The 26,856-nt window shown below is 49.8% G+C and overlaps 1 protein-coding gene across 3 annotated transcripts in view; it reads right to left on the bottom strand.

Moving 5' to 3' along the window:
- Positions 1–26,856, bottom strand: part of GNAO1 (G protein subunit alpha o1) — a 161,547-nt gene that overhangs the window by 55,177 nt on the left and 79,514 nt on the right. For 2 of the 3 annotated variants that reach the window (XM_003792550.2, XM_003792549.2), the window contains exon 3: positions 25,707–25,848. In XM_003792550.2, the coding sequence (XP_003792598.1) occupies positions 25,707–25,848 (142 nt within the window). Of the gene's footprint in view, positions 1–5,662; positions 5,690–18,440; positions 18,456–20,971; positions 21,008–25,706; positions 25,849–26,856 lie in introns of all 3 variants that reach the window. The other variant, XM_012806868.1, reaches the window with a different exon arrangement.

The raw sequence follows: 26,856 nt of genomic DNA, 5'->3' as shown, positions 1-26,856 counted from the left end.
AAGGCCAGCCCTGCAAGCCCCTGGGCAAAGGCACGATCAGGAGACTTGACCCTGGGTCTCAGCATCTGTGTATCCCACTGGGGAAGAGCTAGAAGCTGTCTGAGCCTGCACATGCTGCCGGAGACACTCCAGCGTGATCCGTGAGGCCCCTGCACTCCCGCTCATGAAGGTGTCCTTGAATGCAGCCTTGTCAAGGGCCACTATAACTCGACTCCACATGGGAAACAAAACACTTCTAAGGACTTTGTTTAGCTGAGCTCAATTCCAGAGCCTGTTGCCCTGGCAACGGGTCTTTGGGGGATTTAGATCTCATGCATCACAACAGGGGAACAGCCATTCAGCAAGTGGGGGGGGTGTGAAAACCTACAACACAAAACCAGTGTGCCTCCCCCACCCCGAGAGTGCCGCCACACAAACAAAACGGAATCAACAACAAAAATCTCCCACAAGCCCACTTGGCCTTGGTTGGCAATCAGCCAAATGGGAATTCAAACTTAATCAAACTTTCATGTCTTCCTTGTAAAGCTCAGGAAATCAGTAATTGGTTTTATAATTGAATTTTCTGATCACGTATCAAAGGAATGGTTCCTGCCAAAGGCCAAGGAATGGCCTGTCTCCAGTAAGGACAGCCAAGGTCCCTAATGGAGGTTCTGGAAGGTATAGGAGAATTAACTGCTAGTTGGCTAAGAATAGAGCCTGTTATTTATAATCAGAGAAGAAGCCAGTGACAGCTGAGCCCTGCCCTTGCAAAGTGGTCTCCCCCCCCAAACCTAGGAGCCCCTGGTTTCTGAATTAGAATGGAGGCCTTTGGCAATCTGGCATAGAAGATGGAGAGGCCAAGGCAGGGAAACCATCCTGGCAGGGAGCTCTTCCACCAGGGCGGGGGAGAGGCGCCTGAGATCAGAGGCTAGTTTGATCTTCACAACAGCCTAGGAGGGAGCTAGTTTATTATTCCCATTTTACACACTAGAAAAGCAAGGCTCAGAGAGCAGAGATGAACACCTACCCCTTGTGAGCCATGGAGCTAGGACTTGGACCCTAGAGACACAAGTTCAACCTCTAGGGTAGTGCTTTTCAACCCTTTTTATCTCACAGCATACCTGAACCTATATTTAAACTTCCAAGGCACACTTAAATTATGTTAATTAAAAAAGGAGTAACATAAAGAATATACTTACTATGCTTTGAACTTCTTTCAAAAATAATTTAATTAATGACCCTTAAAGTTTTCGCAGCATACCTAAGATCCTCTCATGGCACACCAGCTGAAAATCACTCCTCTAGTACCATACTACCCCTTTGCCTACAGATAAAGATATCTCACAGTCAAACAGAAATAATTAGGAAGGGGTTGCCAACACGCAAAAGAGAGCTTGAGAGTTGACAAATCAACATTCATCAATTAATCCATTTAAAAATACTTCATTGGCTTGGTGCCTATAGCTCAGTGGCTAGGGTGCCAGCCACATACACTGGAGCTGGTGGGTTCGAATCCAGCCTGGGCCTGGCAAACAACGACAACTACAAGGAAAAAAAAATGAATAGCTGGGCATTGTGGTGGGTGCCTGTAGTCCCAGCTACTTGGAAGGCTGAGGCAAGAGAATTGCTTGAGCCCTAGAGTTTGAGGTTGCTGTGAGCTGTGACAGCACAGCACTCTATGAAGGGCAACATAGTAAGACTCTCTCAATGTTACTGAGAGTCTCAAAAAAAAAAATTCATTTTAAAGGCAAACCACAGATTGGGAGAAAAAAACTAACTTCTTACAACTCATTAATAAGATGACAACCCAATAAAAGGGAAGAATAAAAAGTCTAAACAGATACTTTATAAAAGAAGATAGATGAATGGCCAAAAGACACATTAAAAAGTGTTAAATACCAGTTATCTGGGAAATGCGAATGAAAACCACAGTTTTCACTGTGTACAAACAAGAATAGATGAAATGAAAAGGACGGACAATCCACTGCCAGTAACAGTACAGGACAACGGGAGCTCTCACACCCCCTCTCACACCAAAATGCTGGTGGCGTTTTAAGCAGCGCCACCACTTTGGAAAGCAGTTTGGAAGTTTCTGACATAGTTAACACACCCCCATCGTATGACCCAGCAGTTCTATTCCCAGGTAGCTACTAAAAGAACTAAAAACTATGTCTACAGAAAACCTTGCACACGAATGTTCTAGCAGCGTTATCTGTAACAGCCCCAGAATGGAAACTATGAAATGCCCAACAGCAGATGATAGATAAACAAATGGTGGTCTACACCTGGGGCAAGTTTGCACCTTGGTCATAATGAAATGTTATTGAGAGAGAGAGTGGAGAGAAGCCAGAACCAGGCAATGATCTGGGAGGGGCAATGCTCGTAGATACCTAGATCATAGCCAGTCTACTATTTTTCTTTTTTTGAATAAAGGCTTTTATGGTTGGAGCAAAGGCAGCAGCCCCCAAGTTCTGGAAGATCTGTCCCACACAAAGACGAAGCTGGTTCCTCATTCCATGCACGGGAAGCTTGAGTCTCAGAAAGGGATGGGGTCTGCCACAGTCACCTCCTAAGTCAGTGCCAGAGCCAGGATTATAATGGGTCTCCCCTTGCAGAGTTAGGCATGCCGGGGTCAGAGCATGGCTCTGCTACTCGTTGGGCAGGTGACCTAGCCTTTCTTTGCTCAACTGTCAAATGGTTGGTACAGCTAAATGACAGGATGTGGTGTTTCCCTAACAACGTTAGTATCTAATACCTAATATATGCCAGGCACTATCGTTAATTATTGGTACACCATCCATCCCATACCCCATATCCACATGCTACAGGGGAGGGACACAGGTACCGAGAGGTCACACAGCCAGCAAGCCTGAGAACCACAGTTCAACAAGGCAGTTGGGCACCTGAGCCTTGTTACCTCATGTAGTGCTCACATGTCACTCTTACCCCCCGTAGAGTATGGCCCCAGAATTAGCCTCACCTTTAGTAATACAGGTGACACTAATTTTTTTCCCAGTACATATTACAAGATATATAACCCAAAAGTAGAAATAGAAGGGGGTTACCAGGGTACTACTGAATCTCATACTCCACCACAGTGTATATGCCATGCCTGACACAACACAGAAGTTTCTAGAACACTGTCTGGCATACAGTGCACGGAATCGAAGTTCCAGAGCCACTATGCATGTCTGTATCTGAAGGACAATCCAGTGTTACAGCACAGGGGGACAGGAGACAGGGAGAAGGGGGGAAGTTCCACCATAACAGTCACTAACAAGTGAATTTCCAGGTTGGCTGCATCAGGACTGAAGCTCTGTTAACGACTCAGCCCTCACAACTCAGCAGCTAGGCCCAAATGAGGAGCAGGAAATGGTCAATGGAACCAAGAAAATGGACCCAGCAGTGTTACGAATTGGCAGCCATTTGGCTAAAATTCACACCTGAGCACTGCGTCACAGACTGGCTCCCACTTGACCAAAGTATTTCATCTTTTTTACCTTAAGTCACAGCTAGGCATCTCCCTGACCCCCTGCAGCTGGGTGTGACCATGGGGCCAAGTTCTGGCAAATGGAATGTGGCCTGGCCTCAGACACTTCTCCCAAAACAACCTTCCCTGTAGTCTCTCCTTTCCCTGTCCACTGGCCCAATGTCAGGAGTCCAGCAGAAGACCCTGGACTGAGGCTGAGGGGTCAGCAAAGCCACTGACCACAGAGAAGGAGTTGTTTCCTGCTTGCCTGGGACAGAGCCACTCTACTACTTTCACATGAGGCTGTGATGGAAACAAAACATGAGCCTTTACTGTGTTGAGTCACTGAGATTTGGGGACTGTTTGTTTTAGCAGGTGAAGTGAGGCATTTTCCAGAGTATCAGGGAATTACTCCCAGACAGGCAGCAGCACTGTCCCTTGTGCTGTTGAACACTGGGCTTCTCCCAGAGTAGACACTTACCACACAGGACAGAGTGAACTTGCAGTCCTCAAGACACACGCACAGTGTGTCTTCAGACACACTGGATGGCTCCGTTTTATAAATTCCAAATGTAAATTCTGTCTCCGTTTTATCCACAGGGTAGAAAGAGACTAGTATCATCTCAGATTGTTTTGGGGATGCAAAGGACAGGGTGTGCAAAGCACCCAGCATCCAGCGCAGGCTCCCTGCACAGCGGGTCCCTTTCCCTCTGCCATACCTGTCTTGTGGGGTTATGGACACAGCTCATCACACAGCCTCCAAACCCAGGGACGATGGTAGCCTGGATGCTGTTTGCATTATTTTCTGGGCAAGAACCTGCCCTAGGAATGATGGGAGAGAACATTATCCACAGAGCAAGAGAGAGCCAGTTCCTGAAGCCCGACAGAGTGCAGGCAGCATTCCGAGCAGCGATGCTGCTGTGGTCTGAATGTCTGTGTCTGTCCAGGGTTCCCAGGTTGAAAAACCTACCCCCCAGATGATGGGAGTAAGAAGTGGTGAGGCCTTTGGGAGGTGGCCAGGTCATATGGGTTAGTGTCCTTACTAAAGGACTTGCAGCAACCTGCTTGTCCCTTCTGCCACATGAGGACGCAGCAGCACAAGGTGCCATCATCCATCTGTGGAGCAGACACCAAACCTGCAGTGCCTGGAACAGGTGCATTTACCTACTACCTGTAATGGCCTCTGTTTATAAGTGTGAGTCATATGTCAGTCAGATGGTTGTAATTTGAGCACTGCCTATACCTGGTAAGGGACCCATATCCAGAATATATAAAGAACTCTTACAACTCAACAATAAGATGAATAAACCAATTAAAAAGTGAGTAGTCAGTCTCCAAAGAAGACTATAAGCAGCCGAAAGCACAGGAAAAGAGTTCCATACCTTTAGTCACTAGGGACATGCAAATTAAACCACAATGAGTACGACTTCACACTCACCAGGATGGCTGTGATGAAAACCATGACAGTAAGTGCCAGAGAGAATGTGAAGGAACTGGAACCTTCGTAATTTGAACACGGTAATGTAAAATGGTGCACCCACTTTGGAAAACAGTTCTACAGTTCCTCAGAAGGGAGACACAGAATTAACATATGACCACCAGTCTCACTCCTAGTCATATGCCCAGGAGAAATGAAAGCAAGACTCCAAACAAAAACTTGTCCATGACTATTCACAATAACCAAAGAGTGGAAATGACCTAATCGTCCACCAAATAGATGAACAAAATTTGACATGTCCTTACAATGGAGTATTACTTAGCCAGGCACAAGGTACACATTGTATGATTCCATTTAAATGCAATGATCAGAACAGATGCATCTACACAGAAAGCAGATTGGTAGTTGCCGGGGAGCTGAAGGAGGACAAGTAGGGAGTGACTGCTAATAGGGGTAGAGCTTCTTTTGGGGTGCCAGCGCTCTGTGCCCTGCCTAAGAGAACCTAAGTTCTAGGGGAAGATGTACAGAGCCATCCTTCAGGAGGCATCTCCTCTCACACATCATGTGGGCAGCCCTGATCAGCCCCTTCCTGCACAGCGCTTGGGCAGGGGTTTTGTTTCCATTCAGCAGCTGAAAAAACTGAGGCCTGCAAGAGGGCCTGTGAGCAAGCGGCTCTAGGATTCAGGTTCCAAACTCACTCTGCTTCTTCATGGTCTGATTTTTACTATCTGCTCTGATTTCACAGATGCCCATATGTGCAGTAGAGAGCAACAGGCCAGGTGTTCTGACATCTTGACTAGCTGCTTGGTTGTGGACAAGTCGCTTGAATTCTCTGAGCCTCAGTTTATTCATTTGTAAACACCTTTTACATCTGCCTCAAGATGGGAGGCCCAGAGCTCAAAAAGTAGTAAGAGCTGGGCACGATGGCTCACGCTTATAATCCTAGCACTCTGGAAGGCTGAGATAGGCGGATTGCTTGAGCTCAGGAGTTTGAGGCCAGCCTGAGCAAGAGTGAGATCCCGTCTCTACTAAAAATAGAAAAACTTCCCCAGGCATTGTGGTGGGAGTCTATAGTCTCCACTACTCAGAAAGCCAGGTATGAGGATCACTTCAGTCTAAGAGTTTAAGGTTGCTGTGAGCTACGTCTAAAAAGAGTGGGTGATGGTGGAAGTGAAAGGGATTTACTTTTGTGCCAAGTTCAGAGCTTGGATCCAGAAAGCAAAGGGTTCCCCTACTCAGGGGGCTTGCTGCAGAGCTGTATTACTGGTAATGGCCTGTACACACACACCGGGTAAGTTACTACCAAGGGCCATGTTGGGGTAGCACAGCATAAAGGCTAAATCCTTTTAGTAGGAGTGTTATGAACTGAATATATTTCCCTCCCCCCAGTTCATATGCTGAATCTCTAACCCCCACTGTGGCTGGGTTTGGAGTAATTAAGGTTAAGTGAAGTCACAAGAGTGGGGCTCTGATGGAATGGTGGAATTAAGGTCCTCATCAGAAGAGACTCCAGAGACTATGGGCACGCTGGCATGCGGGAGTCAGGAAGAGCCCTCACCAGACACCTAACTGCCTGGGACCTTGAACTTGGACATCCAGCCTTCAAAAGTGAGAAAGCCACTCAGTCTGTGGGGTTTTGTCACAGCAGCCTGAGCAGACCCGCACAGAGGCTGTGTGTGCCAATGCGCTGGTTCTCTACAAGCCCTCTACACTGTCCCAAGGACCAGGCACCACCCCTGTTATCCCCATTACACACGGGGCAGATCAGTGATTTTCCCCAAGTCACCCAGGTAGCCAGCAGTAGCACAGGGCACCAGCGGAGGCAGGTTGGGTGCAGAGTGTGGGTTCCTAGCCCTCTGCTCACCCCTGGTCTGAGCTTCCCATGTTTAAGGACTGTGAGGGTTCTGTCTGCTGCTGGGCCCAACCCTTACCAGGTGCTACATAAATGTCGGGGGCACAATGAAAAGAATGTCTGAGCCCAGGACAACAATCCAAGTTCCAGGCCACTAGGTTCTCCTGGCTCCCGCATCCTGAAAACACAGTCTCCTGTCCATACCCTCCCTGGTGAGCAGGCTGCACTCTTCAAAGTTATTCTGGCTGTTTCCTTTACTGACTCCCTCTGCTACACCCATAGGGCTGACTCCGAACGTCCAAGGATGCTGAGGAGCCTTGGATCTCAGGAGCTACACAGTTAGGTGGCACAGAGACCCACTGAAAGTGTGCTTTATAGAGTTTTCCAGGGACCCTAGCCACTAGCAGAGCTGGATCTGAAATGCAGAACTGTTGTCACGACTTTCTTTACATCATCACCAGGCTCTTCCCAGGCCAAAGCTCAGAGAGCAGGCATGGGTCTGGTTGGAGGTCTGAGACTCGGACTTCACCCAGCCTGCAGGCCTCACATGCAGGGGTGTCCACAGAGATGCTCCATTTCACAGTGGCTGCCTCTGGAGGCTGCAGCCCCTGAGGTACAGCCAGATTTGTAGGCCAAGAGGACAGGGGACGGCAGATCCTGCCTGTAGCTGTAGGGGGAACGTCTCAGATTTGGAAGATGGACTTGAGAAATGTGCATTCTGACACTAGGAGATAACTCAGCACACCACGGGCAGTGACTTCATCTACAGAGCAGACTTTAAGAGCGCACCCACCAACACTGGGCCAGGCACTGTTCCTGGGTGCTGGAGTTAGAATCATATAGGCTCTCTGTCCCTATCCCTTCTAGCCTAGTGTGGGGTGCAGACAATGATCAAATATTCCTACACATATTTACAAACAGTGACAAAGCCCTGGAGCAGCTCCCAGGGCTATGAGAATCAGAACAAGAGGCCCAGCCTGTCTGGGGAGCCAGGAAAGGCGTCCAGAGGAGGTGAGATGACAGTACAGCCCAGGCCTGGGATGAGGGGTTGGTGCTAGAGAGGAGAGGAGATAGCTGGCACAAAAGCCCTGAGGCTGGGAGGTTGTGGCATTTAAGGAATCAGCTGCAGAGCCCCTGGCAGAAGCTGCAGGAGATAAGGCTGGGCTTTATCCTGAGAGCAAAGGATGCCACTGAGCGCTTTTAAGCAGGGGATTAGATATGCATTTCTAAAAGCTCAATTTGGCTGTTGTGTAGAGCACAGATTATGGGGTGGGGGGGGCAGTAGAGGTTATGGGGAACAGGAGAGAAGACCATCATAATTGTTTGGGGGACCAGGGCAGAGACATTCCCACTGCTCTGGGCTCCCAGTGCCCCGATGGTGCCATGGGACACTTGCTTATGTGCTCTAGGGGCGTGAGCCAATCAGTGAGATGTGTGCAAAATGTTTGTGACAGCACCCTCACCCAGCTGCCTGAAGGCTTCCCTGGCCTTCATACCCCTCCCCGAGCCTACACCGTATGCTCTGCCATCTCATCCTCGTCAAGCAAACCGCCACTGAAATCCATCCTCCCTCTCCCCACCACCCCGGGGAGGCTTCCAGATTGATCCGACCGAAACTGACAGCTGTGTGTGGCCCTTCATCTCCTCCTGCGTCCCCAAGACACGGTTACCCTTGACACAGATGCAGGGATGGTAACACTTGACAGTGTTTTTCTGCCTGATTTAGTGGCTTCATCCTTATGGCTCAGTGGCCCACGTGTGCCAGTCCACACTGGTGAGCCCACTGGGCAGGCACCACGCCTGTATGTAGGTCCCCAGCCCAGACCCCAGTCCTAGGCCACACGTCCTGGGTGCTCAAGACAGGCTCCTTCTCCTGTTGGGCTGCTTTTGCTGTCTGGTGGCTGACGGAACACCAACTCCCTCCTTGAGAGAAAGTCAGTCTTCAACTGAACACATGTGTCCTGCCTTTGAAACTCTGGGTTTTTTTTTTTTTTTTTTTTCTTTTTGTATACAAAGGAAGAGCCTTGTGCTTGGCAATCACCTAAACTTAGCAATTAAGTTCTGCCAGGAGAATTTACAGAACCTTTCAGAATTTATAGAACTGAAAAGGAGGTAGGGTCAGGAGGGAGAGATCTTACTTAGATCTCTTTTCCTTAGATTGAATAGATAAAAAAATTGAGACCCTGTAGGGCAAAGGTCGCACTGCCAGCCAGGGGCAGGGCTGGGCATAGAGCCTGGCTTTTCTGAGAAGGGTCATTGTTCCTCCGCTGCCCTGACCCAAGGCCTGGCATACCTCTCAGTTCAAGATGAATCTACCTGACAAAGACCCTCCCCCACCCCCAGAGGCCCCATGCTGCCCAGACCCCTGTGTTTCCCCCCACCCCCCTTAGGACTGGGTAGCTTATGAGATGGGGACACTGAGGCTATGTTTCCCCCCACTTTTCCCTAGGAGGAGGCAGCTTTCTTGCAGGGGCCGGGCCTGCTTCTCCTCTCCCCATACAGTTTGGAGATGTCCAGGATGTTTTGGGCTGCTCTGGCTTGCTTCCTGCCATGTCCCACAGGGGGACAAATGCAGTCATTTTTCTCCCTCTCATCCCAGCAGCTGGTGAGGCCCCTGGAGCCAGCCAGGAAGGGAGAGTCAGCCTCTCCCATGGGGCATCTTGGCCTCAGCAGCCAGCAGGTTGGATGTGACTGTGGCATGGCTGGCCAGCTGCGGGCATGGCTGACATCACTGTTGCTGACGGCTGGCAGAGGTGAGCCTTTTCCAGCTTTCTCCATACTTGTTGGTTATTGCCCACGCGTTCCTGACGGGAACACCAAGATGGACGGTGTGCGCCTGCATCCTCATCAGACTGGTGAAAAGCACAGACTCAGAGTCAGACGGCCCAGGTTGGGAGCAGCTGCTCCGCTTACTGGTGGTGTGACCTTGGGCCAGTACTGTCTCTGAACTTCACTTTCCTCACATGTAGCACAAGGATACTAAGAGAACCTATATATTACTCAGGGTGCTGTTCAGAAACAGGGCACCCTCAAAGGGGCAAGTGAAGAGGATCGACCGAGTCAGTCTCAAGAAAGGCACTTGGAATAGCACGGGGGGCACAGAGCATCCAGGGCTGCCCCTTCCTGCCATGCTTGGAGGCCAGCGGAGTGCACCTGAGGGTGAAAGTCTTACAGAGATAACCTTGACCCACTCCAGCTGATGGAGAGCTGATGGCCCAGACCTAGCTGTTTATTCTTAGTCACAGGCCAACCTGCCCCACCAGAAGGCCGAATGTTGCCCGGGGCAAACATGGTGGTAAGAGGAGCAGAGGCAGCGCCCTTCCCTCTTGGGGAGGCCGGACTCTGAAGAGGCACATGGGACAAGGATGTTGGAGCAGGGAAGGCAGACCCAGAACGGCAATAAGGAACTGGGAGTGCCATTACTGCGACCAACAGGACAGAGGAGAGGCACACACAAGGGAGAAGCCCTGGCCTCAAACACGGGAGGCCTGGTTCTCGCCCCAGTTCTGTTGCTCCCCAGTGTTGTCAAGTACAATCTTGGGCAAATCTCCTTACACTGTGCCTCAGCATCCCCCTCTGGAGGAGAACCGGCATATCCCAGAAAATGGCTATATAACTTAACAGGATTGCTCAAAAAAAAGAAGGCAAGGTTTGCGAAACACTGGGTGAGACACACGTCAATAGTCGTGTTCACAGGAGGGCTCAGGAGGGAGCGCCTTCCATGCTGTAATATGCAGTTGCATCCCCAGGAGGAGACGTGGTCCTACACTCACCTGACAAGGAGAGCGCTTTGCTCCATCACCATCATATCCTGGGCTGAGTGTCTGAGGAACCCCGGGCTAGAAGAGTGTTAACAATTCTTCTGGTGCAAAATTGCATATTCATGGCAAAGTGCTTACAGGGGCTGTCTGTGACAGTTAAGCCCCAACTGGGCTGCCCAAACTATAAGGCCCGCAGATGCATAGTACAGAGGTGAGTGCTGGGCCCCATGGAAGGTGTTCTAATAAAGTGGCCCTGGTACAGGTCCCCAGCAGGTGCCAGGCAAGCCAGGAGTGCAGTCCTAAGAAGTAAGGCTAGCTCTGTGGTAGCCAGTAGCAAGAGGTCTAAGATTCTGATGTCCTGGACCAGGGCAGTACCATATGGCCCTGGATGAACAGCAAATATGTAGCAAACTGATGGGACACAACCAGTTCTGGTGAGGGGACTTTCAACTTTCCTTGCGGAGCACTGCTTGGCACTGGGTCTTCCCTCAACTTAGACACTTCTTGATCCCCGCATGGAGAATCAATGCTCTGCAGCCTGACACTCAAGGCCTCCTACAACCCAATGCCCCTTCTACAAAAGACAGCCCTCTCTTCCCCTCTCTCCCTTTGCTGCTGGCTGGACAGGGCAGCCTTAGCTGTGCAATGCAGCAGAGAATCTGAGAGTGACAGAGCAACAGGCAGAGGGCCCAGTCCTGTGTCCCATCTGGGCTGTTCCATCTTAGCTATGTTACTGAGATTTTGGGAATCTTCATTACAGCAGATTAGCCTGTCTCCTGACTGATACATACTGGTATTATTATTATTTTCTTTTTTTTTGAGAAAAAGACACTACACCCTGGGTAGAGTGTCATAAAGTCAGCATACCTTACAGCAACCTCAGTCTCTTGGGCTCAAGCAATGCTCTTGCCTCAGCCTCCTGAGCAGCTGAGACTACAGGAGCCCACCACAATGCCCGGCTAGTTTTTCTGTGTTTTAGTAGAGATGAAGCCTTGATGTTGCTCAGGCTGGTCTTCAACTCCTAAGCTTAATCAATCCACCAGCCTTGGCCTCCGGGAGTGCTAGGATTATAGGCATGAATCACCTCCCCCACAATGGTATTACTGTATTTCTATTTTACAAATGAAGTACCTGAGGTTCAGAGCCATTAAGGGTCTCATCTGAGGTCACAAAGCTAAAAAAGGGGGAGCCAGCTTTTGCCCTTGGGGCTGACTCAGAGCCTGTGTTCTATGCCCCATCATACACAGGGCTTCACTTCAGGGTGTGCGATGAGGTTCTCCATGAGATGGTACGACAGTCTGTGACCTTATCACTGGCCTTCCTGCTGCAGAGTGCAACTCTTGGACTTGGGCCCAGGGAAGGAAGTGTCTGGCACTTAAGAACTTCATTATTCAGGTCCACAACCACAGATTCTGAAAATAGTGATGAAGCCCCCAGCCTGGCCTGGGGTCCCTAGCAGGTGCAGGATTGTGCCCAAGGAGCTGCCCCTCCTCTCCTTGGCCAGGTGACACCAGGGGAAACAGCTGGGCTAGGCGCTAGGCAGGGAGTAGGGCTGCCATGGGAAGAGCAGCAGGAAGGAGAAAGGAAGGAAGACAGTGTGCTGGGAAAGAGGGGGGAGGGCCCCCCAGAGCTGGAGGAGCTGGCGGTGATTTGGCAGTGAGCTATTTTAGGATTGCACCCTGGGACCTCAGACCAGAGATACTGGCGGAAGGGAGTCTGGTTGTGCAAATGCTTCCAATCCTAGGCAGGCTCAGGAGGGAGGCAGGAGTACTAGGCCTGCTGGCCCTCATGCCGTATGACGCGAGCCCTCACGCCGGATGACGTCAACCAGGCCAGGAGGGGTCTGGGGGCACCAGTAGTAGTGACATGCTTATATTGGACATGGTACAGCACACTGTTGAATTGCACGGGCTCCCTAACCATGACATTTGATCACTGTTAGTCTAAGCTTTATGTGGATTTTATATATGAGGAAACTGAGGCTAGGCATGGAGCTGAGGGAGCAGAGGTCAGCAGACCAGGAGGGGCTGGCTGTGGGCTGCTGTCAGGGGATGAAGGAGGGATGGGGTAGCTCTTTGGAGGCACCGAGTCTAGAAGTGGTTCTCTCAGGGCTTCCAGGGCAATATGACTGGGGCTGCTGCTGTGCTCAGGGCCTGGGGCCCACATGCGTCGGTGGTGAACTCTGCAGATTTCAGTACTTGCTGTGCCAGGCCTGAGGTGCTCCTGTTCAGCAAGCTGATATGACACAGGGGCTCTGTGTAGAAGTGGGCAGACCTAGCTTGGCATCCGTAGCTCAGTGGTTAGGGTGCCAGTGGGTTCGAACCTGGCCCAGGCCTGCTAAACAAAAATGACAACAACAGAAAAATAGCTCGGTGTTGGGGCAGGTGCCTGTAGTCCCAGCTACTTGGGAAGCTGAGGCAAGAGAATTGCTTAAGCCCAAGATTGTGAGGTTGCTGTGAGCTGTGACGCCACAGCACTCAGGGCGATATAGTGAGACTCTGTCTCAAAATAAATAATAAATAAATAAAGTGGGCAGACCCAGAGCAAGGCTCAGATCTCTCTCTCTGGACAGCCCTGGACACCTGCAGGAACCTCGAAGCTCCTGTCTCTGCTGTCACTCTTGCTGCCTGTCTCACCATTCTCCACACGGTCAGCACCAGTCTCTCCTAAGGCAAGCCATGTCTTGGGCTGCACTAAAACCTCTGGCAGCTTCTTGCCAAGCTGGGAACAAAGCCAGATCCCCTTCATGGACTAGAGGCTCTTCTCACAGGGCTGCCCTGCCCCCTTCCTTTTCCTGCCTCATCTCTTGCCACTGCCCCAGCTGACCTGGGGCTTTAGCCACACTAGTGTTCTTTCAGACCTTATGCTCTGTTGGGACTCCCCGCTCAGAGCCCTTGCACATCTTATTTCCTGTCTCTCCTGTCCTGTCCAGACCAGTCTCTCCAGCATTGCTGAAGGCTGTCCACCTGTTCCCTGGCTAAGCTCTGGGCTGCAGCACCCCTGCTTACTTCAGCTCCCCACAGTGCTGGTGCAGAGAAAGCCACATGCATGTTTTTTAAGTGAATAAACAAGCACATGAATGGGAGAGAGAGCCAGATGCTGTGGGTGTCCAGGAGAGGGAGCTCCCAGATGGAGGGGCCAGGGAATGACATTCACAGAGCCACAATCTGCCCTAATAAAAAGGAACAGAGCAGTGGCCACTTCAGGTATGTTTGCTCTGAACCAGACACCGTGTTGAATGCCCCACTGGTGCGGTAACACCGGTGGGGTGACCCTCCTTAGCCACACAGCCACAGTGCCTCCAGAGTGTCTCAGGTCACACAGTCTTATCTGCTGTTCCCCTCCTTTCTTCCTGTCCACTCTCCTGGTCTCTGTCTCTGGGTTTCTCATCTGCTCAGGACTTTCTGGGTCCTGATTTAGAAGCAGCCCTCCTTAGCCCCACTCCTGCACAGCCAGCAAGAGGGCAGGTGCTCAGGCGCCCTGGCTTCCAGCATGGAATCAGACCAACAGGGTGTTTTGGGAGGGGATGACACTACCTCTTTGGCCAGTAGTAGCTCAGAAGTCTTGACCCTGGCCCCTCACCCTGGTTTTGAAACAACTTGTCACAGACAGGCTTGTGCTCCTGACTCTCTAAGTACACAGGCAATGGGGTGCAGCTACGAGGAGGCTGTCGGCAGGAGATGCTCCCACTTGCTGGGGGGCTAGGCATCTTGTGTAGATCTAAACATAACCACAACTACCCTGTGAGTAAGTATTATTATTATCTCCACTTTTCAGATGAGGAATCTGAGGTTTGGTGAGCCAAGTGACTAGCCCTAAGTCCTCTGGCTGGTGGATGGTAGGGCCAGGACTCAAAGTTGCATCTCTGACTTGGTGGCTGAGCCTGCCCCACACACTGCCTCACCCCTCCCCACCCACAGTCCTCCAGAGCTGGACCTCCCCAGCTCCACCTTGAGGCCTAAGGTCCACCCAGCGTCTGATAATTCTTGCTTCCTGCTAGTGCAGGCAGGCTGGAAGACACTCAGCTCTGCTATGGGGGCCTTGTCTGCCATAGGACCACTTCCCTCTTCATCTCCCACTCTTCCCTCATCCCTGCTGCCTGGAGTCTTGGGGGAAAGGCCGCCCGTGGGAATAGCAGCACTGGCCTCAGGCCAAACTCGGCTATCCTATAATCCTTCTGCACTGGATTCTGCCCGGCCAGCCGGCCCTCCACCACTACAATATGAGTCATCCCATCCCCAGAGCTGGCACAGCTGGTAGGGCTAAAGCCAAGGGGAGATTTGCGCAGATGGCTGGTGCCCCCTCCCCGCCCTCCCCACCCCAGCATCCATTTCCTCTGATTCTGTATCCTTTTTCATGAGGTCCTGGTTTTCCACTGGGGAATTTAGTCGCATACCAGTATCCCCTCAGACTTCTTGGTCATGGTGATCGGGTGACAGATTCAGGGAGAAGCCTGCAGGCCCGAGTGGCTGCTCAGGGAGGGCCGGCCTTGCTGCTCTGTGATGTCCTAAGATGCACACAAGGTCACAAGTGACAACTGAACTGCTGCAGCCATTTTCCCTCGGGGCAGGGGGAGTGATTCTGTGGAGTCTGAGGGTGAAGACCACACGGGGGACAGTGTGGGAGGTGGAGGGAAGCCAGGGGCCTCACCTAAGTTGCTGAGTCAAGCCTCACCTACAGTCCTGTCTCTGGACTTCTTAATCATCAGGCCAGCTGACTGTTTTGTGTTTCATTTTGTTTTATAAGCCAGTTTGCCAGTTTGTTTGTGTCTTCACTTGCAACCAATATCCTGACTTATCCAGAGGGGGTCTCTGGCAGTGATGCAAGACTACTGCTGCTTGCCTGGCAAAAAGAGAAATGAACGGAGCCCAGTAAAGCAGGAGCAGGTGAACGTGTGCGCAGTCATGTTGCAGGAAGACTGACACAGTTCTGGCTTTCCTAGGGAAGCTGTCCCCCAACCCTATGTGCACAGCACTGTGAATGACCGCTGTCCCACCCCCACCCCAAGCAGGGCCTCTAAGCAGTCAAGGGACAGATACCACCTTGGCTGTCCCCACCCAGCCTGTGACTCACATCCTTACCCACATGCTGCCTCAACAAACCTCACCCCTCTCCCAGTCCCTGGCACCCCATCAACGAACTAATTACTTTACGGGTCCCTCAGGCTCCTCTACAGTCTGTCTGGTGGCCAGGAAGGGACTGCACATCCACAAAAGGCTCAAATATGGGACTTCCCAAATGAGGTGCTAGCCACAGTCAGGGGAGACTGCTGGGGGGAAGGCCACAGTGCTCTTCACACAGCTCTGACCCGTGTCCTGGGACAGGACCACATGGCCGGCACTGGGTTGTGAATTAATGTTTTTATAAATCCTCTAATTATTTTTTAGGGAGCACAATTATATTCCACTGTGTTTATGGTGGCCCAAAGTATTAATTTGTTAAGTATATGCATTTAAAACATACTACAATTTTGTGTACTTATCTTGGGAGTTCTTCATGTGTTAATATTTCAGGAGTCTGTGAGACCCACTTAGCAGCTTGTCTGCCACCTTAAAGCAACTACCGTGAGCCTAGGGGATGTACCTACAATGTCCCCTCTCCAAAGGGAAGGCTCTCAGTTCTCCCAGTGGAGCAGGTGGGCGAGGGGGGAGACGAGGGGTGGAGGAGGGAAGGACAGCAAGGGCAGAGCTCCAAGGCACCAGGGGAAGGACTATCACTGGGGACCCGCCTCAGTCCTGATGCTGAGAGGTATTTATTTGCGTAGCTGGAACATTTTCCCACCATCAGAGCAGAGTAATTAGGGCTTACAGGGAGGAAGGAGGGGAGTGTACGCCACTGAGAGTGAGCGAGCATGCACAAGGGTGAGGCATGCCACTTGTGGTTTTCATTTACTGTTTGTTGAAGTCGTGCATTTAAATTTCCTTTCCTTTCTTTTAAAAATTCCATGTAGAAAGGTCTACAGGCAATGAAAACATAGAGATTGACCGTGGCCCAGCCTTGAGCACTCCCATTCTACTCCACAGGCTGTGAAGGGAAGTCAGGAGAGACCAGATGGAGGCCAGATGCTCGCTAGGGCCTCCACAGTGGCCAAAGACCCCAAGTGCTGGACAACAGTGAGGCTGAGTGTCTGTGCCCGACCTGTGCCCATTCACCACGTGAATGTGTGAATGGGAAAATGCCCAGGAGAATGCAGACTGCCCTGGCTCTGGCTGCTGAGGAATAAAGAAGGCAAGGAGAGAAATGTGCTCTGTATCTTCCCTTCTTTCCTCCCTGGATGCAGCTGTCAGGGCAGGGACTGTGTCTGTCCTGCTCACAGGCAAATCTCTTAGCACCTAGCCCCACACTTGACCGAGAGGAGCACAAAGCCACTGGATGAGAGGAATCACCCCTGAAGGGATGGATTCATGCTTGACCCTGGGCTGAGGATGTGGGGAACACGCAGCTGAATAAGACCTACCTGTCCTTCCACAGAGGTGAGATAACCATGAAGTAGAGTGCCTGGGTAGGGGCAGTGGGGGCTCCCCTCTAAAACAACAAGGGTTCAGAGGAGGGAGCAACTGTTTTTAGCTTAGGAAATGCAAGACTCTAGGACAGTGGTTCTTAATCTTCCTAATGCCGTGACCTTTTAATACAGTTCCTCATGTTGTGTGACCCCCAACCGTAAAACTATTTTCATTGCTACTTCATAACTGTAATTTTACTACTGTTATGAATTGTAATGTAAATATCTGATATGCAGGATGTATTTTCCTTGGTTGTGACCCACAGGTTGAGAACCGCTGCTCTAGGAGAGGCATTGAGATGTGTCTTAAAAACCTGAGACTGCAGTGACTATGGCAGCCCCTCCCTTCCCTTCCCATACTGAAAACTGTTGCTGCTGTGAGTTGGTTCTTCCTTTTAAAGAAGACCAGGAGAAGCCCCTGGTGCTGGCACCTCAGACCAAGGTACTAGCAGCTAGGTATAGGGCTCCTTCTGGCAGCGCTGAAACAATGGATCCCCCACAACCAAACCAGGAGCCCATGGCCTGATCCAGACTTAAACCACAGGAGCTGTCCTGAGTCCTCACGGCTGGGATGTCGAAACCCGGAGAAGCCTTAGAAATCAGGAGACTCTCTCTTCACAGGGCTGTTCTCTCTGTATAAGATTGAGAACCCCTTGATTTTTGCATTTTTTTTTTTTTTTTTAGACAGAGCCTCAAGCTGTCCCCCTGGGTAGAGTGCCATGGCATTACAGCTCACAGCAACCTCCAACTCCTGGGCTCAAGCGAGTCTCCTGCCTCAGCCTCCCAAGTAGCTGGGACCACAGGCGCCCGCCACAACGCCCGGCTATTTTTTGGTTGCAGCCGTCATTGTTGTTTGGCGGGTCTGGGCTGGGGATTTGAACCCGCCACCTTAGGTGTACATGGTTGGTGCCTTAGCCGGTTGAGCTATAGGCACCGAGCCTGATTTTTGCATCTTTGTACCCATCCTTGCCATCTGGTGCACTGTTCCCCAGGAAGTATTTGTAATTTGTAAGTAGTAATTAATTAATTAATTAATAAGTATTTATGGAATGATTAACTGGCTGAGTGACTGAATGAAAGAAAACAAGGCCCCAAGTTGGCTGAGTATTGAAGGGTGCCTGGTGGGATAGAAAGAGAACCAAACAGTAATTCAGGAAACTGAAAATTCTAGTCCTGGGTTTGCCGCATATTTCCTTGAGTAAGTCTCTTTTCCCTGTTTGGGCCAGATGGGGCCTATTTTGCCCCATCTACAAAATGGAGCAGCAGAATTAGAAGGTCCTGAATGGAGGAGTTTTAAGCTCTATTAATCTGAGCAGGCAAAGGGCCAGAGGAGGGTCAGGCTCTGGGTCTGTAGCAGGTGAACCTGCGTCTTTCTGGCCTTAGGTCTAGGCTATGGGAATATGAAGAATTCATCTTTCACCTCCCCCAGCCCCCATCACATCCGACAATCACCACTGAAGTGTCTCCAGGCCCCAGGGAATTCAGGCAGACACAGGCCAGATAGCAGCCTTGTTTCTGTCTGTTTCAGAATCCATGCAAACCACAAGGTGAGCAGCACTGCATGGTGGCAGCGGTACCACAATATTTCCATGATTAAAAAGAAAGATAGTGTTCTGAGCTCCACTGTGTGACTTCAATGTCAAGATTTCTTTTACCAGAGGAGATCCAATGACATTCTGGAAACTAAGTGTGAAATTTGATTCTATCCCCCAAAGTGTTGCTGTTCTCTCTCAGGGGCATAGTTCTAATGAAGCCCCTTGGAGGAACAGAACGGCCCAGGGCAGCAATGCTGGGCCAGCACTGAGCTTTCCTCCTGCGTAGGTCAGTGACCTGCAGCAGCCAATTAATTGTTTTGTGCCTCCCTTTCTAATCTGAAAAATGCAGATAAGACCTTGCCAATTCCTCACTAGATGACTGTGAGGACAATCATCAATCCTTTATCAATAATAATAATTCTTGGCTCGGTGCCTGTGGCTCAAGCGGCTAAGGCACAGCCATGTACACTTGAGCTGGCAGGTTCAAATCCAGCCTGGGCCCGCCAAACAACAACGATGGCTGCAACCAAAAAATAGCGGGGCGTTGTGGCAGACGCCTGTAATCCCAGCTACTTGGGAGGTGGAGGCAGAAGACTCGCTTGAGCCCAGGAGTTGGAGATTGCTGTGAGCTGTGATGCCACTGCACTCTACCCAGGGCGACAGCTTGAGGCTCTGTCTCAAAAATAATAATAATAATTCTTAAATAATAAGAACAATAGCTAACATGTGCTAAGAACTTTCTCTTTGTCAGGCCCTGCCAAACCCACATTACAGCAGATGAGTGAGGAAAGTCTAATAAGGATCACATCTTATTCACTGTGCTACATGAACAGGATCTCTATGCTGCTTTCAAGAACTTTCTAATTGAGAGCCAGGCAGACACACAAATAGTGAAAGTATGAGGAAAGCGCCTTTGCTACTGAATAAAGCCACACACAAGTTCAAGGCATTACTTTGCTACTGGTCCATTAGTTGACAATATATTTTAATATGCAAGGATATACAATGTATACACACTTAGGTTTATATATGCACATATGTGTGTGATGAAATTTGTTAACCAGGGATTGTTCAGACTTGCCTCGTGCCCCCCAGTGATCAAAGTGAGACTTCTAATCCTGCAAGTGTCCAGTTTCTCCAACCCTTTCTGCCAGCCCAGAGATTTGGACAGTTCTTCCAGACTACTTGGGTCTGCTTTTGTGATGCAGATGTAGGCTCTGGGCAGGGTTGAGGAAGGAAGAACAGAAAAACTCAGCTCAAAAGGTTAAGACAATTTACATAATAATGAGCTGGGGATGAGGGGAGGGAGTGGGAGAGGGGAGGGGAGAAAGGAGACTGAAAAGGAAGGAAGAAAGAGAGGGAGGGAGGGCAAGAGAAGAAGCTCAGGGAAAAGAGACAGAGGGAGGGAGAGAAAGAGAGAAAGTGAGGAGGAAGTGGAGAAAGGGGGAGAGGCAAAGAGAGCAGGAGAATGAATGGTGGGAGAGAGGGCAAGAGTGAGCTCGTCCCAGGGGGCTGGGGTGGAGAAGAGGCCTCTGGGAAAGGATGTGTGAGAACAGCAGGCGGAGTTGTCTTCTGAGTCCCTTTCCATATTCTTAGAGAGATTTAGGATAAGTAGGGGATTCTTTTAATGATTTGTTTTGCCAGGTTGTACTGTGCCTGTTTAAATGGACTCTGCTCTGGACCCGAACCACACAGATTACAGTTTTATTAGGGTCACCTATCTACATTATGTACTATACTTCATACTGCCCCACCCTGGGCAAGTCACTCAAACTTTCTGTGCCTCATTTTTTTTCACTTATAAAAAACAGATAACAATGGTCCTCACTACAGAGGTAGTTGTTAGCATTAAATAATAATGTAAATTGTTTAAAACAGCTCCTGGAACAGAAAACTTGAAAGTTGCTATTATCCTGAGCAAGTAAGTAATTCCTGGAGCTTCAGTTCTTTGAATCCATCTGTGTGCTGACCACTCTCACCTGGAAACCCATTAGGTTTGAAAGCAGATTTCCCATATTTGGCCCAGCCCAGCAACTCCTTTCTGGCTGAGGCTTCATCTTGTTCCTTCCCATCCAGGCTGATAACATTAGAGTCTCAGTTTCTTGGTTTCCTCATCCTCAGTCTCAGTTTCCTCATCCTTTTGCCCCCAAAGCCTATTAGTCACCAGGCCCCTTCTGGACCCCTTACTACTGTAGCTTCCTAACTTGCCTCCTCACCTTTAGTCTCTCTACACATGTCACAATAATAATTTCCTAAAATCTCTCTTTCATCCCATCCCTTCCTAGCTCAAAATCTATTGCCAACAGGATGGAACCCAAACTCCTTGGCATACCTTCCAAAGCCCACCAAATCTGTACCTAACTGGACCTTCTGGCTTTCCCATATCTGGCTCACGCCCCAACCCTCTGTGCTGGCCTCTGGCATCCTCCACCAACCAAGTCTCCTCTGGTCATTACCAACCACTGCCTTTCCTTCTGTTCTTTCCTGGTGTCAAGTGCCATTCCTCACCCTCACCTGCACCTGTCAAAGCATATCTGTGGTTCAAGGATAGGTCCAGCCTCACTTCCTCTAAGCAGCTTTCCCTAACCACCTTCAGGAAGGTTGTGCTCATTCAGCCTGTGACTCTATCTTCCCAAGAAAATGACCAGCTCCTCACAGGCCCTAACTCATAGGCCTTTGAACCTTCACAAAGCCTAAACACAGTAGGTACTCAGTTAATAGCTGTTCATGCAGTGATTCAGTTACAGGTACTTCTTTTTGTCTCTGAGAACTGGGAAAGTCAGAACTGTCATTCCAGGCTAGACATGGGGGTTCATGTCTGTAGTCCTGGCACTTGGAGAGGCTGATGCAGGAGGATCGCTTGAGGCCAGGAGTTTAAGATTAGCCTGAGCAATATAGTGAGACCCCCCCCACCCCATCTCCACAAAAAGTAGAAAAATTAGCTGGGTGTGGTGGTACATGGTTGTAGTCCTTGCTACTTAGGAAGCTGAGGTGGGAGGATCCCTTGAGCCCAGGAATTTAAGGTTGCAGTGAGCTATGATGGTGTCACTGCACTCTGGCCTGGGCAAGAGAGAAAGACTCTATGGGGGGATAGGGAAAGAGACAGAGAGGGAGAGAGGGGGAGGGGGAGAAAGAGGGAAAGGAAGGAGAAGGGAGGAAGGAGAGGAGAGGGAGGAAAAGGGAGGGAGGGAGAGAGAAGGAGGGAGAGGGAGAGAGAGGAAGAGGAGCATATCCCCCTAAGTGGGCAGTCTCTGCGCACTGAGAGAGGAAAGAATTTGGACCTTGCTGGGGGTCAGGGCATCTGGGTGTTGACAATGGACTACCTGCAGAAACTTAGGCTGGTCAGAGCTTTATTTTCTTCCATAGGCCAGAAGAGAGGGAGAGGAGAGGGAGAGAGAAGAAGAGGAGAGGGAGAGAGAGAAGAAGGAGACAGGAGAAGGAGAGAGAGAGAAAAAGAAAGAAGAGAGGAAGGAAGAGAAAGAAAGAAAAGAAAGAAATGTCATTCCATTAAAGGGAAGTGTTCTAAAGACCTACTAAGTGCTGAGTGCTTTTGCTGGTTGCTTGGGTTAGGAGGTGACCCAAAGATAAATGACATGGGCCTTGGTTAGAAGACCTTAATTATGAAGGGGTTCGTGAAGTTGGTACATGTATATATATTGGTTTTCACTCACAGTTTCCATGGAATTTTGTAACTCCTATAGTTGTTGTTTTAACGGTGGGCCACTTCAGGCCTCAGGAGATAGAATCTCTCTCTCTGACCTTCTCCAGTCCTTACACAGGACTCTAATTCTGATTTGTGGGTCAAAAGATCTTCATTCCAGAGAGGGTCCTGCCCCATACCCTGGAGGAATGCTGCACACACATGCCAGGCAGAATCTGGGTTTAGATCCTATGATTTTTGACCAATCACATTTCTACAGTGTTGTCAGTCACGCCTGTGTAATGACACCTCCATCAAAACCCAAGGGAATGAGGTTCAGGGAGCTTCTGGATAGCTGAGAAGGATGCTGAAGGGTGATGCCCAAGGAGAGCACGGAAGCTCTGCGCCCCCCACCATACATCACCCTATATATCTCTTTATTTGTACTCTTTGTGGTATCTGTTACAAGAAATCAGTAAATGTGTTTCTCTGAGCTACTCCAGCAAATTACTTGAACCAAAGAGGAAGAGCATCACAGGGACCCCAACGTGAAGATGGAGGCAGAAGCTTTGGTGTCCCAGACTTGTGACTGATGTAGGGGAGTGTGGGGCCCATCTTGGGGACTGAGCCCTCACCCTGTGGGATCTGATACTATCTCAAGGTAAGCAGTATCAGAATTGAATTATGGGTGAGGAAGACAAAAGAGGGAGGAAAATCTTTATTCTTTAGAGACCGAAACACTTCAACATCCCAAAGCACATCCCCCTAGGTGGGCAGCCTCTGGGGACCTGAGAGAGGAAAGAATCTGGACCCAGCCCAGGGGTCAGGGCATGTGGATGTTGACAGTGGACTACCTGCGAGAGCTCAGGCTGGACAGAGCTTTATCTTCTTCCACAGGCCAGGCCTATTCCTCCCTTGCAGCCTTGGTGCTTGTTCCGAACTTTCTGTCCCCTCTTCCTCCCACAGCTACCCACTTTAGCTGCACCCTCCTTCCAAACCAGCCTCTCTCACCTCCTCCTGTTTACTTACTCCCTGTCTCTATTGTTATCTGGGATTAAGCAGTCAGCTATTTGTTGACTCATCTTGCACCTCTACATGGGAAGTTCCCACCAAACAAGGGAAGGAAAGGATCCCAGCCCCAGCTGCCTCCCCACACCAGAGGCTACGCCTGTTCAGGCCTTGTGTGTCCACCTCAGGAGGGGAGAATCACTGCACTCTCTTCTGCCAGCCTGCAGACTGTGCCCAGGAAATACCTTCTTCAGCTGCCTGCTCACTCTGGCCTGAGTCTTGGGTCCACTTACCTTTCCTGCTTCTCACAGGCATAAGAAAAAATGAAGGGATTGCCCAAGTGCATGGGAGGTCTCTGGCAGCCAGGAAGATCACATGTGATAAGCCTGTGCTGCCCTGGGGGTGGGCCAAGTGCCTGCCACGGTGTCACCAGCCATAACAGGACTGGCCTTGGCCTCTGCTGTGTCCAGTCAGCCCTCCAGGGAGTCCCCATTTGCTCTCAGTCTCTCCTTCCCTTTCCCCTCCCTCCTATCTGAGGGCTGACAGACCAGGAAATCCTGTGGGGAAGAAATAGCCAGTGAAGGGTCCTGTTTCCCAGGGGCCTGCAGTATAGTCCTCAACATATCACAGTCCTAGCAATTCCCAAGGAATCATTCAGAATATATCCATTCAGGATAATAAAATGGAAAAAAAAATCCCATAGGAACTATGAATGTTTTCCAAAACAAAAGGAGAAAAGCATTCCAAAATCACAGTGGGCTATAATCTGGATAGGACATTTTTGGGAAGAAGAGTTGGTTGGGTCGTGGGGATGGTCACAAACACATACACTTTGGGAAGAACTCGCATGCCCTGGGCATATAGGAGGTGAGTCTTTTGCACTGTGTCTGCCACCTGGTTAACTGAGATTCAGGGATTCTGCTCCCTCTTTGGACAAAGGGAGACAAAGAGACCAAAGACCTTGGGTTTGTGTCTTGCCTGAAGATCAGACTGGCTCTGGGCTTTAACACCCAAGTTAATGAGTTAATCCATGGAGAATGCTTAGCACAGTGCCTGGCCCTGAGTAGGTGCTCAACCAACAATAGCTATGCTTATTCCTAGTTGCTATTACTATTATTATTAAGATGAATGATGCACTGTGCTCATGTGGGCTAATTCTGATGATCTGAGTAGGTGTTTTTAGAGTGTTTGGTGTCTCCAGACACCAATCTCTGCTGTGCTCATTCCTGTGTCCCAGCACCTGGCACACTGCCTGGCACACTGTAAACCTACAGTGAACGCTTAATGAAAGTAAGACCAGAGAACAGCACCCTTCATTCCCTTCCCTCTTTTCACAGACCCTGGCCTTTGACTGAATTTAAAGCCAGTTTCCTGGGGAGAAGCTCTTCCTCTATAGAACCAGTTCACTGATCTGGCCTCTCTGAGGGGCAACAGATGGGCCCAAGATTCGCTAGTGCCCATTTCCCCACCCTAGGCCATCACCAAATTCCCCAAGGCTCTGCCCCATGGAATTAGGATTTTGTGCATAAGATATTAAATTTTACATTTAAAGCTATGTGTCACAGATGATTTATCAGACCCAGAGACAACCATGATAATTTTCCTGTGAGGGAAATGATTAGCAAAGACAGGATATGCGTGTAATGTACAATCGAATCATATAGCAGTCGGAGATTAAGGCTCTCTATCCCAGGCTCCAAAGCGGGGGGGGGCAGGTGCTTGAGCCTCTACCTGTTCCCCTTTCCCACACTCTAGGTCCCAGAGGGAGGATCACCGGGATTCACGATCCCAACAGGGAACAGGAAGCTGCTTTTGGATAGAATTCTCTGAGGCTGTTTTCTCGTCTCCCTCCCCCCTTCTATTTAGCTTTGCCAGTGGGGGTGTATACAGTTCAGTCTTAAAGTTAAAGTAAATGTTTGCAAAGAAGCTTTTGTATAGTACTTATTCCCTTCACTATGCATTGGATGCCTGGAAACCCAATGAAAAAAAAAGTCCCTATTCTAGGACACTGACTTCCCACGGGAAAGAGAACCCCTTAAGTCCTTAGACTTGCCCAGGAGAGGCAGAAAAGACAGGCCATGGTAGAAAGGATGAGAGACAGTCAACTCAGATTGCTGCTGCCCACTCCCAATGAGGCAAGGGAAGTTCTTCTAAGGAGGGGCAAGGGTAGGCAGGGAAGGCCTGTTTTAATAGATTTTTTTTTCTGTTCAGGTTAACTGCTAAAGGACAGATACTTATACAGTATTGTGGCAGCCCCAATTTGGAACAGTTACCAACACTTTCTCAGCAGCACAGTCCACCCTGGCCTTCTACAGCCGTTGCCTTGGTTGGTGACTTTGCCATGAGGGTTTGCCAGGTAGATGCGTACAACGGCTTAGGTTGGCAACCCTGCCACCATATATCTCCTATATATAACACAGTCTCTTCCAGTTCCTTTAAGGCAGCTGGCATTGCAAAGAGGAGGCAGTGTGGTAACAGAGACAGGCCCTCTTTTGGCTGTGCCCATGGGCTCAGGGGCCTACCTTTCTCTCCTTGTCACCATATTCGATGCCCAAAGTGTCCATGGCCCGGACAATGGCTGCCAGGGACTGGATGGTGTTGCTGTAGACAACAGGCTTGTACTGTTTCACGTCTTCTCCAGAGAAGCCATCTTCATGGATGATCCTAGAGAAAAACCACACACACCACACGTGATGAGTGCACTGTCCCCGCTCAACACACAGTGCAGGCCAACCCTCTGGCTGAGCGGGCTGAAAGGGCAGGTCCTGCTGGGATGCTGAATTGCTGAGTTGCTGCATTAATGCCATACAATCTGAAGGAATAATCTATCTGAATTACTGAAAAATAATCTGAGAAATAGAATACTAGGAAAAAGAAATGCAGTCTTTTCACATTCCCTATATATTGTGAAAGAAATACTGATTCATGAAGTGTTGCTAATACTTGAAAACACTTAGAATATGAGGGGCACACACTCCATAAATGTTAGCTATTAGTAAGGCTCAGGTTCTTGACTTAAGTATAGAAGCAGAGGCATTTATGGAAGGTCCCTACAAGAAGTCTGCAAATGAATAATGTTTTTCTTTCACAGGAAATTCACAGTGCTTTTAATGAAGGCAGGACAGCTCACTTAAAATGAACAGATAACAGGGCGGTGCCTGTGGCTCAAAGGAGTTGGGTACTGGCCCCATATATTGGGGGCCCCAGCCAAAAACTGCAAAAGAAAAGAGCAGATAACAACATTCATCTTTGACAACTATCCCAACATTAGCTGGGATCTACCCACATAGCGCCCTTATTCTAGTGGACCTGAACAGGGACCTGGATGACACAGAAGGGCCGCCACAGTCCTCAGAGGCCACTCAACATGCGCTCACAGGGGACAAGGATCTGGATGGGAGAGAAATCTAGAAGGAAGAGATCACATCACAACTCTGCAAGAATTCTCTCATAACTGAAGTAATCGAGAAAGAGCAAGTCAGTTTTGAGACTCACATTCAAGGCTGGTCATCCCTTCATGGCCACATTTTCAGTACAAGACTAAGCAGCACTTCTTATGTGAATGTGCACCTTGTGGTGTGGATGTGCACCTTGTGATCTGGATGTGCACCTCGTGGTGTGGATGTGCACCTCGTGGTGTGGATGTGCACCTCGTGGTGTGGATGTGCCCCT

Source organism: Otolemur garnettii, unplaced genomic scaffold (genome assembly GCF_000181295.1).
Source record: "Otolemur garnettii isolate 467f Iridium unplaced genomic scaffold, OtoGar3 scaffold00058, whole genome shotgun sequence".
Taxonomy (NCBI): Eukaryota; Metazoa; Chordata; class Mammalia; order Primates; family Galagidae; genus Otolemur; species Otolemur garnettii.
This window is presented reverse-complemented; position numbering and strand designations above follow the sequence as displayed.